The following is a 12515-nucleotide window of genomic DNA, read 5'->3' on the forward strand; positions in this document are numbered from 1 at the left end:
TCTTAACTAATATTTGTGCCCTTTTCAGTCTTCCCAGAATTGGGTTCCACCAGATAGTTCACGGCTAACACAACAACATGTTTAAATCAGTTCATCCTTATGTAACATGTCTTCATGATGTGACGTGTGAGGACTGAATTCCACTCCCCTTTACACCAGTATAGGCCCATAGTAGAACCCTCTAATGCCAGTGTGAGCTTCTGATTAGCACTGTCAGCGGCAAGCATGGAAAGGATGCCTTGATTTACTTACTGACATAAAGCTCATTGCTTAAAGGACACGTACTAGTTACTGTCTCAGCAACACTGGGAATCTGTCATCAGCAACAAACAGGGAGCTGTGCAGATTTGGCGCAGGTGTTTGATTTAGTACATTTAGTACTGTCAGCCGACCATCAAGCCAACAGATGTTTTAGGGTGGTCAGAGATCACGCACGAGAGAGCAGTCGGTCCAGTGCCCATTGTCTGACCTCTTTTCTATAGTGTAGTTTAGAGGGTGGATATATAATCTAGCAAATTGCCCTGAGTAATTTTTACAAAACTACAGTATTTTACACTATCCAGAATGAGCGGTGACCTTTTACCTTTGACAGGCCCTTATATTAGGCAAGCTAAATATGGGCTGAAGCCTACCACGCACTGAAAAACATTAACTCTGCGACAGAGTAAAAATCTAACGAGAGGCAGCAAAGCACTTATACGATTATGAAGCTCTTGATATGCAGCATCAAGGAACTGGTTCAAAAACAACAATAAAATGTCAACATCCAGCCCCTTTCCCTCACATACAAGGATCTCTGTTACTGTCCAGTTCTGGTACAGATATATGTTTGCAGTTGAGTTTCTGCTGCGAGTAGAGATTGGTTCTGAATTCTGCAGGTTGGTCCTAATGAGATTGTTCCAGTTCAGGCTGTGAGTTCATCCTGGTGTAGAGAGAAGGGAGCGAACTGGGCTTTGGGATTTAGTTCCAGTTGCATGCAGGTTTCAGGACATCTGTGGGTTATGAGTCGTCTGTGGACCAAACCTTACAATCCTTAACTCAGTCAAAACTTAGAACATTGATCTCAGTAAATGACTTCAATGGAATTTTTTTCTCAGTTTGGATTCCAGGCTTTCATAGTTGATAGACACTGGGGCAATGGGGAACTGAGCCTCTTTGATAGTTTGTTATCCTGATCTATTGCTAAAATAGAATTTTCAGCAGCGCCTAAATAAATTAGGTGTCTCACTTGCATTGAAACTGTTAGGTGTCTGAAAGTATTGATAGGTGCCTTGAGGGTTTTGAAAAGCCCAGTCGGCATCAGTCTACATCTTTAGACACCTGATACTTTTACAAATCCAGCCCCAACAGACACAGGAGACCAAGACTAATTAAAAGTCATTGCAGACTTCAGAGGTAACCAGCTTACTGCAATGCAAGTGCTTTTGCAAACCTGTATGCTACACAGTGGTCCCCTTAAAGGGTCAACATTTACCATAAATTACCACTTCATACAACCGAAGATGCCTCTGTTATTTCCTAATTTTGTATTTCCTGTTATTTCTTAATTGTTATTAAGAGCTGGGCCGCCACAGGTTTTTGTACTTGCTCAGAATTCCCTATCTAATGAACCTAGAGGGATGGGGGCCCAACAGCTTTTGTGGTCCTGTATAAATCAGTAAGGCTTCTGCCTGAGAGATCCAGAGCAGCACTCCAGCTGCATAGCCCCTGAATTTTGACCTGGCTGCTCCTCTATACAGAGGCAGTTGTGACCGGGCCAAATTGTCAGTGAGTGGCATTGCAGATGGGTGTACAGCGTCATAGCACCATTGGAATTTGCCTTGGCCACCCCTCCATCCAGATGGCAGGGCATCCACGCCAAGTGATGTTGCAACTTGGTGCCCAGGGAGTCTGTTCTTGTGTGGTGGACTGCAGAGGGAGCCTGAGAACTAGACTCTTTGACAGCACTGACTCATGCACTGCATAGCTGAGAGACTCCCCAGCCTTGGGAAACCCAGGGTCCCTGTCTAGGGATGGGGAATGAGTGTGCACTAGAATGGGTCCCCTCATCCGAGAAACATCAGCGCTGGCACCACTGTATTCTAAAATATAGAAAAAAAAAAAGCTGCAATAGCTCAGGGAGGAGTACGGAGAGTGTCAGCTTTTTGATGGCAACTACCAGTTCATGGCAGAGCTGAGTCATAACGCTATAAGTCAGAGTGTCTCAACATTTCTCTTATAAGTATCTATTGTAAAGGAGCTGTGAATTAACACTGAAATGCCACTGAGGGCAAAAAAATGCCAGAAACAATTTCCTTTGACAAAATGATGAGGAAAAAAAAAAAAACCAAAAACAAACAAACCACCTTCTCTCACAGCTGCAGGACTGGAAAAAAAGATGAGGGATTTTCAAAATCTTTTCTTCTGTCTCAAAACTAGAATTACAGAAACCTGGCAGGGCACTGAAGCATAAAACGGACTCTGGGTAACTGGGAGGAAATGTTTCCAAGAGTAAGGTGGGGTTTTGTTTGTTTGGTGGGGTTTCCTACTTTTGAAGACTAGGTTATTTCATTAAGAATTCACAACACAGAGCATCCAGTTACCTGTTATGTCTAAGGCACTCTAACAGCTACACTTCCTTATAGACTACCCTGGAAATGTACTTCACCTCTCGATACCAAATTGTGAGGATGTGTGTGACACAAATTGGCCTTTGGCTCAAATTTTTGAAGGATTTTTTTTTTCAAATGGTCCAGAATGACTCCTCCAGTTTACATAGGCTGCGAGCTATTGGATAACAAATATCTACTTTTTGCAGAGCAATGTGATAAACTAGAACTCCATCTAGGCAAATAGCACATATTCTCTAAAACAGTATGTGTGCCAACATATATTGTATATTGGCTCAAGGAGTTTTACAGTGTACAGGGTAAACATAATGCATACTGAATTATGTGTTACACAAATCCCAAATATATATTTGAGTAGTTAAATATATTTCCAGAATGTCTGTGTATGTATTTAGACAGGACTATATGGCTGTTACACTAGCCATAAAGTTTGTTTACTAGAGAGAAAGGGTATAGCATGAAAACAAACAGGAATGGATAAATTTTTTGGGTGGGGAGAAAAAATAGGAAGTGTCTTAGAAAAATACATCCCTTTTGATGTGAATCATTTGTTATTCCTCTATCTTCTAATAAAAAAGCCCAATGTGGACAATGAATGTCTCATAGACCATTTAACTCACTGCTAAAAGTTTGCCTGGAAAAAAAAAAAGGAAAAAAAAAAAACTTTCCATGTGAAAGAACATTGTGCCTTTGAGCGAGTGGAATTATCCGGGTGTATGACAAGCATAATAAGGGCTCTGTACTGGCAGAACTGGCAGGATAGGCACATACCTAAACCCAAGATGGAGGAAATGCTTGCTGCCCAGTTTGGTCATTGCTTTCCTGGCTGAGTCATCCAAGTTTTTAGACCCTTCATCATTCACTGCTACTGACAGGATCATGCCATTGTCAATTTCTTTCAAATACTGAACGAGACGCGCACTTTCCCCTTTCAGTTTGTAGGTATCGAACCTAAAAGGAAAGAAAAAAAAGCAGCATTTACATCAGGGAGCATCACAGCTTCTGTACAGTTATCCTGATTAAAAACCAGGTATTATAGCCAGATCTACAAGATATATTGCTCCAGGTAACATTCTGTGCCACCCCTTGCAAAAGTACTTCTTAATAGTATGGTGAAATGGAGTGGTTACACTGGTTCATTTAAACAACATATTATGGTTTTCCATAAAACCGATTCAGAAAATTGCCTAAGATCTAGATAATGAAACAGCAAAACTGTAACAATAACCATCCCATTTGAGAACTGGTGGTGGGCAAAAAAAGTAGGAAGAAAGAGAGGAAGAGATTGACTCTATTGATATACTTTCTAGGACATCATTGTTTGTTTTTTGTTTGCTTTGCTGTTTATCTTAATCAAAAATGCGTCATTAGTGAAGTAATACATTAGTGTGTAGACATTTCCCTATGTAACCCTATATTACGAATAAGATGCATGCCTGCATTTAAAAAAAAAAAGATCCCAGCTCTCTGGGGGGAAAAAAACCTATAACCAGCAATCTTTCATAAGCAATTTTTAAAGCTTCAAGTATTTAATATGGCTAATTGTCTTAATTAGTGGCAACATTTTCTTATAGAAGGGACACACATTTGATTGAAGTTAATACAAGGGAAAATGCACTGTTTATTTTTGGTGTGAGACTACACTGCTGCTTCAGTTGGGATTCAGACAGCAGGTCTGTGCCTCCTCTGAGGTCAATGAGAAACTTGCCTGAGGTGGGTCTGCAGGGCCTAGTTGGGAAACTAGTTTGTTTAGACTGTGAGTTTTCTGGGGCCAGATCCATCTTATTGTTCTGCGTTTTACAGCTCCCAGTACAGAGTCCTGGGCCACGGCTACCACAAACCAAATAAATAATTTTATAAATCTAGTGCTTGTTAAAGACCATCAGAAAGGAAGCTTTCTGGGGGTAGGTCTTTACTAGGGAAATAAGTCTATTTCAGTCTTAGCTATGGCAATTGCGTAGCTAGGATCAACATATTAGAAATCAACTTACCTGACTAACCAAGGAAGGTCAATGGGAGCATTTCTCCTGTTGACCTCCCTTATTCCTCATGATAGGGTGGAGCACAGGGGTAAACTGCCAATCCTAGAGAGATCCATTTTGCACGTCTTTACCACACATGCAAAATAGAACTCTGGAAGATCAACCCTGACTGAGTTGATCCTCCTGGAAGTATAGACGTACTTGGTTTACATGGGTGAACTGCCTAAAAAAACATGGAGTGCATGATACAAACCTCATTAAAGGCCTGATCCTTCAAAGTGCTGAATGCCATCTATTCTTGCTGACTTTGCATAGAGCTGAAGTTTCATATCATCTTGCAGGATCAGGCCCTAAGTTTGCTTATGACAGCTACTGAATTGTCAAGGGCTACAGAGAGACATTCAATGTCAGTGAAAGTTCCCTTTGCCCATCTTCTGACTGTGATGCTGCCTTGAGATAATACCAACAATTTGAGGTATTATGGTCTCTAGAGCGACTCACCGATCTGAATGGACTACTGCCCCCGTCTTCGGGTCGATAACATGGACAATGATGCCTCGATGCCCCCAGCTCCTTTCAAAGTAGTAGCCACCTTCTTCCATGCCACCCGGGTGAAGAGTCTTGTTGAGAAAAGTCCAGGACAACTTTTTCTTGCCATGGATCTCAATGGTTCCTCCTTGACCAACGCCAATATATTTTTGCCCAAAGTAAGCATCTGGCTTGACGCTATCATCCGCTCTGTAGGGTAAAAAAAATGCACACACATATGAATCAGAAAGTTTTACTATTGAGCCAACAAGAAGCCTCCTCCCAAGCACTGGTACTGCCTGACAGAAGAGGAAGCAAGATGGTTTAGAATGCATGTCTCTCAAGAGATCCTAAGGAATGCGAAATACTACGGATCAATAGAAAATAAATTCCCTGTCTGAAATAACACTAATAGCAAGGGTCAGAGATAATTTAGCACACAGACGATGCAGCTGGCTTATTCTAACTATCGATATTCAACTTTGGAGGCTTCTCAAGACAGAAAATTTGCACAGGCAGCAATGCAGTGCAGTGCACCTCTTATGGATACAGTTATATTGGTGTCAATGGGCTTATACCAGGATACTATGGATACAGCTTTTCCTGTTTTGGAAGAAGAATTTGCTACACTGGCGTACTTGCATCCACACTAGCAGTTATAGTTGTATGACTTTCTTTTTAATTTTTTAAAAACAAAACCACATTCCTAGCTGCAATAAATAGATGTATCAGTGCAAAAGTGGCATGTCAACCAAATCTGATGGAATAGACAGTAATAGTCACCAAACTGAACCACTAGATCACTTTGCACAGAAGAGAGGTCTATTTCTTTGGCTGTATTACCCCCACCCACCATACACACACACTCCCTATGCAGGATGGAAAAAAATTTAGGCATAAGCATTTTCAGACCAAAGCAGCTGCAAGAAAATAAAGGAAATGTTGGGTCTTTTTTATCTTTGACTTTAAAAACAGCTGAAAGAATGGCTAGGCTATAAAATCCCTTGGGCAAGACAGCTAATGAGAACAATTAGTGGTTGAATACGTGAAAATTTTGCGGTATGTTGCACAGGTCCTGAAATGAAGTCTTTAAATTATTTAAAAAAAAAAAAAAAAAAAAAAGAGAGAGAGTGTGAAACTTTTAAGTAGCCCAAAAGGCCAAGAAAGCTCCCACAAAGCCTGGTTTGCTCATGTGATTTAGACTTGTAGTTCAGGTTTCACTGATAGCGATGACTATTTTGTATCTGTTGTGAAAAGGAATGTGTAGTATCAAGATATAGCACTGAGTTAGGGGAGTCACATTATTTAGATACATACCGCCCATATAAGATAATAGTCACATTACTTTGGTACGGACACAGCTCGCTGCCGATATGTAGCTCGCCTCCATTTTCAATCAATACATGTCGAGTTCGCAAAACGATAGGCTGTGTTTTGTCTTTAATTACCAGTTTTCCTGAGGAAAAATAATGGCATGATGTTTTCGAACACAGCAAGTCAGCAGAGTTACTGGTGCTATTGTGCAAAGGGAATGGGCAGCTTCCCCAGTTACATCCAGGAGAAATGCAAGAACAGCGTTAGGTCCAGATCCTAATGCACTAATTTAGTTTTCACAGGGGCAAGCTCACACTGAGGTTGGTGGAATTTTGCATAGAGAAGAACTGAAGCCAACAATGCATGAGGCACTTCTGAATGAATGCTGAATAAAAACTATTAATACTATCAGTCATTCACAGCAAAACAGGATACTGTCCTTCAGGGAAAGAAGCGAACACGTGTTTCTTCTGAGCCCTTAAGACTAGTGCTGCTTCATTATGGCATTATCTATATAGTGAATTCTAAGACCATCTTTCCAAAGAAAATTGTAAGACATAAGAACATAAGAATGGCCATACTGGGTCAGACCAAAGGTCCATCCAGCCCAGCATCCCATCTGCCGACGGTGGCCAATGCCAGGTGCCCCAGAGAAGGAGAACAGAAGACAATGATCAAGTGATTTATCTCCTGCCATCCATCTCCTGCCCTTGTTCTGAAGGCTAGGGCACCATACTTTATCCCTGGCTAATAGCCATTTATGGACCTAACCTGCAAAAATTTATCAAGCTCTTTTTTAAACCCTAAGAGAGTCCTGGCTTTCACAGCCTCCTCGGGCAAGGAGTTCCACAGGTTGACTGTGCGCTGTGTGAAGAAAAATTTCCTTTTATTAGTTTTGAACCTACTACCCATCAATTTCATTTGGTGTCCCCTAGTTCTTGTATTATGGGAAAAGGTAAATAATTTTTCTATATTCACTTTCTCCACACCATTCACGATTTTATATACCTCTATCATATCGCCCCTCAATCGCCTCTTTTCCAAACTGAAAAGTCCCAGTCTCTCTAGCCTCTCCCCATATGGGACCCGTTCCAAACCCCTAATCATCTTAGTCGCCCTTTTCTGAACCTTTTCTAATGCCAATATATCTTTTTTGAGGTGAGGAGACCACATCTGCACGCAGTACTCGAGATGTGGGCGTACCATAGTTTTATATAGGGGAAGTATGATATCTTTTGTCTTATTATCGATCCCTTTTTTAATAATTCCTAACGTCCTATTTGCCTTACTAACTGCCGCTGCACACTGCGTGGATGTCTTCAGAGAACTATCCACTATAACTCCAAGATCCCTTTCCTGATCTGTCGTAGCTAAATTTGACCCCATCATGTAGTACGTGTAATTTGGGTTATTTTTTCCAACATGCATTACCTTACACTTACCCACATTAAATTTCATTTGCCATTTTGAACTATTAAGTAAGTTGATGTCCTTTTGTAAATTCTCCAGTGAGGACAACAAGCTACTCTCAGTCACCTCGTGTTGGTATCATCCCTACCACCACCCAACTGGTACATAATTGAAGCAGATGTTATCCAATATTTCCTCTAACTTGGCACACCTGGCAGGAAGCTGCTCCTGTACTATCGGTGCTGATTTAAGTAGACCTAAGGGTGAGTGCTTGTCCCCAGTTTGCTCTCAGGGTGACAGCTGTGTTTCCTCTAACTTTTGACATCCATGGGTGGAATATATTTCTTTATGTGCACCAAGGCATGTGCAAATGGGTCCTGCCAATAGAAACACATGCTGCCAGCTATGGGCCCTCTGCTAATCACCCGACTCTCTCCTGGGCAGCCACCCAAGTGTTCAGCTCACAGGGAACACTAGCTGGCAGAAGGATTTACCTCCATCAGTTATGTGGATGGAGTGAACAGTCGCAGATGAAGAAAGAAGGAGCTCCTTGCCACCGCGGATTTCAATGTGGTGATCTTCATCGTGACCAGGGTTCCAGGGTTGCAGCTCAGGATCCTGATCGGGACAGAGTGGAGCTGCTTCTGCTGATAAGAAATGAAGGGAGAGAATAAATGTTCAAGAGTCACACCTGTGTCCTTTGTACGGTCATGCTCCAGAAAGGATGCTTATTCCTGAAATGCAGCGATGACCCCCTGCCTCCCTTGACTGGATTGTATGTGGGTCACAATGAAACGAACATTAACTATTCCTTTGGGAACATGTTCTGCTGGACACAAGAAGCACAACCAAAAATCTTATTATCCTGCACAGAAGAGCATCACTGGCCCCTCTGCATCTAGACAGTGATAGAGAAAAGTGGAGGATTTTGCCTGTAATGTTACAGCTCTGCCCATCAATGTCTAGCTAGAATATAGGCAGAATGTCACTGGCTGCACAAGGTATCTATCCTTAGGAACAAATGAAAGAAAAAAAAAAATTAAAAAAGAAAGTAAGACCTAACCTGAACCATCACCTAAAGCCTCTAGCTAAGGCCAAACAATACCTGTGAGGTTTGGTAACTTAAGAGGGGTGCGGAGGTGGGGGCAGGGAGAAGCCTCACATTTATGCAGGCTTTGCTTTTCAGCTGGCAAGAGAAGCAAGAGTGGTTTAAATACCATAAACAGGATAGGTCTCCGGGAGTTTCCAGTCTGACCAGAGCCAGGGAGAGCTAGAAATCCCATGAGGAAGATTGAAAGAATAGGAAGTCAGACAAATTAAAAAAAGGATCCACCCTCCTGAGGTTTGCATATCATGGACATCTCACGTTACAAGTATTAAAGCAGATAAATTTTCATCACACTCTTATCCAATACGTTAGCTACACATCTACTCTAGCTCAACAAGATGGATGTGCGCATTTCATGAGGGTTACGTTTCCTAACTGAAGAAGATGGTTCATTGAGGTCAATGGCAGTTGGACCCTATTCTCATCAGTGTGAGTGGCAGGGTCTCACCAGCTCTTGGAACTTTGCCCAATGCGAGTCAGACAATCTTTCCCTTTTTTTAGGGGGAAAAAAAAAGCAGCTCAGTTAAGATAATATCTCAATCTGCAAGGTCATTGAATATGATAGAGGGTGAAATCCTAGCTCCACCAACGTCAGTGGCAAATATTCACTGGGTTCAGGATTTCCCGCAAGGCATATAGCCCAATGAGAAGACTTGTTTTTGTAACGGACACAAACATTCCCACTGATGGGCAAGGCAGCCAGTGAGGCCATTTTAAGACTCTCACTTTCAAGATGTTCCAGTGCAGATGCTCAAGAAATACTGTGACAATTAAAAAGGGCCATAACCTATATTCTTTTGCCATTGGAGGAGAAGCAGACGGACAATTGGAATTCTGTAACATCCTGAACAAATCTGCCCATCTGCATTCAGTTTCTGGACAGATTCCAAATCCACTCCACCTCTTAAGAAAACAATAGAATTGGATCAGCTACTCACTTGGTGTCTCTTAAGGACACCCTCTATGGAGGATCCAAAAGGCCCATTACCCAGGATAGCAAGAGACATGTCATGTGTGCAACATGTGTCCTGGCTCTCCATGAGCTCTCATAGAAATGCTGGGATCATGTCAAAGGATACTAGTAATTCACTGAGCAGTGACTCCACCACTGAAAAATATCCAGGGAATACGTGCATCAGTTTCAAACTGGAATAATTCCATTTATGTTAATAGCATTCCCCTGGATTTACATGGTAGAAGAAAATTTCAGAATCAGGCTCTTGATCTCTACTGGGAGACATACAGACTCAGTCAGGATACCCAGAAAAAGATAAATAGTTCAGGCTGTAAGTGGGGCTTGCATGAGAAGCAAGTGCCTGGAAATAAAATTAATTTGACCAGACAACAATTGAAAGGGATGATAATGGATTCTGCTATGGACAAGGATAACTGAAAGTGTGCTGAAAGCGAGACTATAAAACAATCACAGACACCGACATCTGAGTCAGCTCGAAAGCTGGATGGGTAAAAGCCAGCTCCTTATTTTTTTTTTTTTTTGCTTATCCTGCGTGTTTCTCCAACGTTCAAGAAGAGATGCCCTCAGCCCTGACAGACTGACAGTCTAGTTCTGTCTGTAGTTATGCAGAGGTGAAGGGAGGCGCTTAACCCTTATGACTTAGGTTTCCATTAGCAAAAGCAAGGCCCAATCCGAGGTTAAAGCCCAAGCTCCTTCCTTAACCCATCCGTACCAGGAGCAGTGAGGTAACCGCCACACAGTCCTAGTCTGTGTTCTCCAGCAAGGTATCAATTGCTAGCCACAGGAGGACTGAAACAGCTCTCTCTAAAGGGTTAACTGGCTCTCTACTGGGCATTTACTTAATCACAGATGAAATTTCAGCCTTATCTATGAACCTCCTGCTCTTTTTACACTCAGATGCCAGCTCCCCTTCAGGGCACTCCACAGGGAATTAACTAGGTTTCCTTCTGTGCCAAAAATTCCCTAAGCGCACCAAGTCAGCGCACCTCATGTTGTTGCTTAATCATGGCTTAGGGCATTAAAACTGGGGGGGAGGGGAGGAGTGCCATGGGTTAAAAAAATGAAAAATCAAACAAATTCAGCCCTACTTAGAATATAAAGCAAATGAAGAGAGCTGTAGCAAGGACAGACCAAACATAAGGCATGGCATGCCTTTACTTTCAGGAGTCTAACCCAGACAGGGACAGAGGAAGCATCCTGGGACAGGATGGTTTGGGGCCATCCCCATCATTTCTGTTATTCTACCCCTGGGGGTAGAGCTAGGACAACACAATAAAATGTACACAAAGCACATCTCAGAACAGCAGCTCTCGAGTTAGGCTGCAAATGTGACTTTTTTGTACTCAAAGAACGTGGCACAGTATTTTTCAGCTGTTCAGTAGTGAAGCTTCTCTAAACTAGAGAGACTGTGCATTACCATATGAAAAAAAGGGGACACCCCTAGCAGGGAGTTTATTTGTATCAGTATCTACTAACAATAACACATTAAAACAACATGAACTGGTCGATACTGATACAGATACATTACTTCTCAGGGGTGCCCTCTTTTTGGAAAGGTCAGATATGGTAACCCTTCTTGGCAATGAATCCCGATACACATTGCCCCACCTTGCTCTTGATAGAAGCTCCATGCAGACATGGGATTAAGGAGGAGTGAAAAGACACCTGACCCACAGCTGCGCTATCCTGAGTTATAAATACTGTTGATACAACCCCACATCTTTCCTTCTGTTGGCTGAAAACTCACCGGTGTGTACAGAAGAGATTACCAAAAGAAGTGAAACAAAAGGGATAACCAGGTCCATGCTGGGAAGTGAGGCTGCTTTTGGTGTTCTTAGCTCCGTGGAAACCTGTAACAAAGAACACCAAGGCATGAGTCAGAGCTTGCTCAACTCAAGCATGTTTTAAAAACTACTCAGGACACAAAGAATGTGTTATATCCAGTTTTCTAAGCAGGTCTTTGCTTTTCACCTTTCTTGAGAAGGGCAGGAAAACAGCCCTCCCTCCCACCATGCAACCTTTCTTAAGTTTAAAATTAACCAACTCAGATATTCAAACATGTACACAGAAGGAAGTCACAACATGTCACAGGAAACAGCTTAGGAATGCAATAGAAACACATTTGGAGGCAGTATGGTGGATGGCGGAATACTAACATGCAAAAAACCTCACACAAAACACCCCTCTGAAACACCCCCAAAAAACAATGAAAACAAACATGTCAGACCAAGTTTTCAGAGTGGCCTTAATGCAAGCAGGGCAAATTGTCTGCCTGTATTCTTGGCATGAACTTTTGGCAACAATGTTCGACGCAGCCCCAAATTCTGACCCATGCTCAGTTGCAGTTTTGAAGCTGCCTCTTGTGTTCTCAGTAACTGCCTCTCCAAACTGCAACTCTGGGAGCAAGTCTAAAGACGGCTTTTAGATTTCTAGCTTCAGTGTCATGAAATTTAGATTTGGAGTGGGCTGGAGCACTACCCTTAAGTAATCCCATGGCATCCAGGGTTACTGTGATTATAGCCCATATGCTTAACGACCTGATTATGCAACTCGGCCTCATGCTGGTGAGAGTTGATTGACATGAATAG

At 42.2% G+C, this 12515-nt stretch overlaps 1 protein-coding gene across 4 annotated transcripts in view; it reads right to left on the reverse strand.

The window, feature by feature from the left end:
* Positions 1 to 11803, reverse strand: part of CEMIP (cell migration inducing hyaluronidase 1) — a 70983-nt gene extending 59180 nt beyond the window's left edge. For 2 of the 4 annotated variants that reach the window (XM_075006362.1, XM_075006361.1), the window contains exons 1-5: positions 11675 to 11803; positions 8338 to 8490; positions 6437 to 6575; positions 5093 to 5329; positions 3381 to 3560 (exon numbers count right to left, since the gene is read on the reverse strand). In XM_075006362.1, coding sequence (XP_074862463.1) covers positions 3381 to 3560; positions 5093 to 5329; positions 6437 to 6575; positions 8338 to 8490; positions 11675 to 11801 — 836 coding nt within the window. In that variant the 5' untranslated portion in view covers positions 11802 to 11803. The remainder of the gene's footprint in view (positions 1 to 3380; positions 3561 to 5092; positions 5330 to 6436; positions 6576 to 8337; positions 8491 to 11674) is intronic. The other 2 variants (XM_075006365.1, XM_075006363.1) reach the window with 1 other exon arrangement.
* Positions 11804 to 12515: the final 712 nt, after the last annotated feature.

The sequence above is a fragment of the Carettochelys insculpta genome, chromosome 12, assembly GCF_033958435.1.
Source record: "Carettochelys insculpta isolate YL-2023 chromosome 12, ASM3395843v1, whole genome shotgun sequence".
NCBI lineage: Eukaryota > Metazoa > Chordata > Testudines > Carettochelyidae > Carettochelys > Carettochelys insculpta.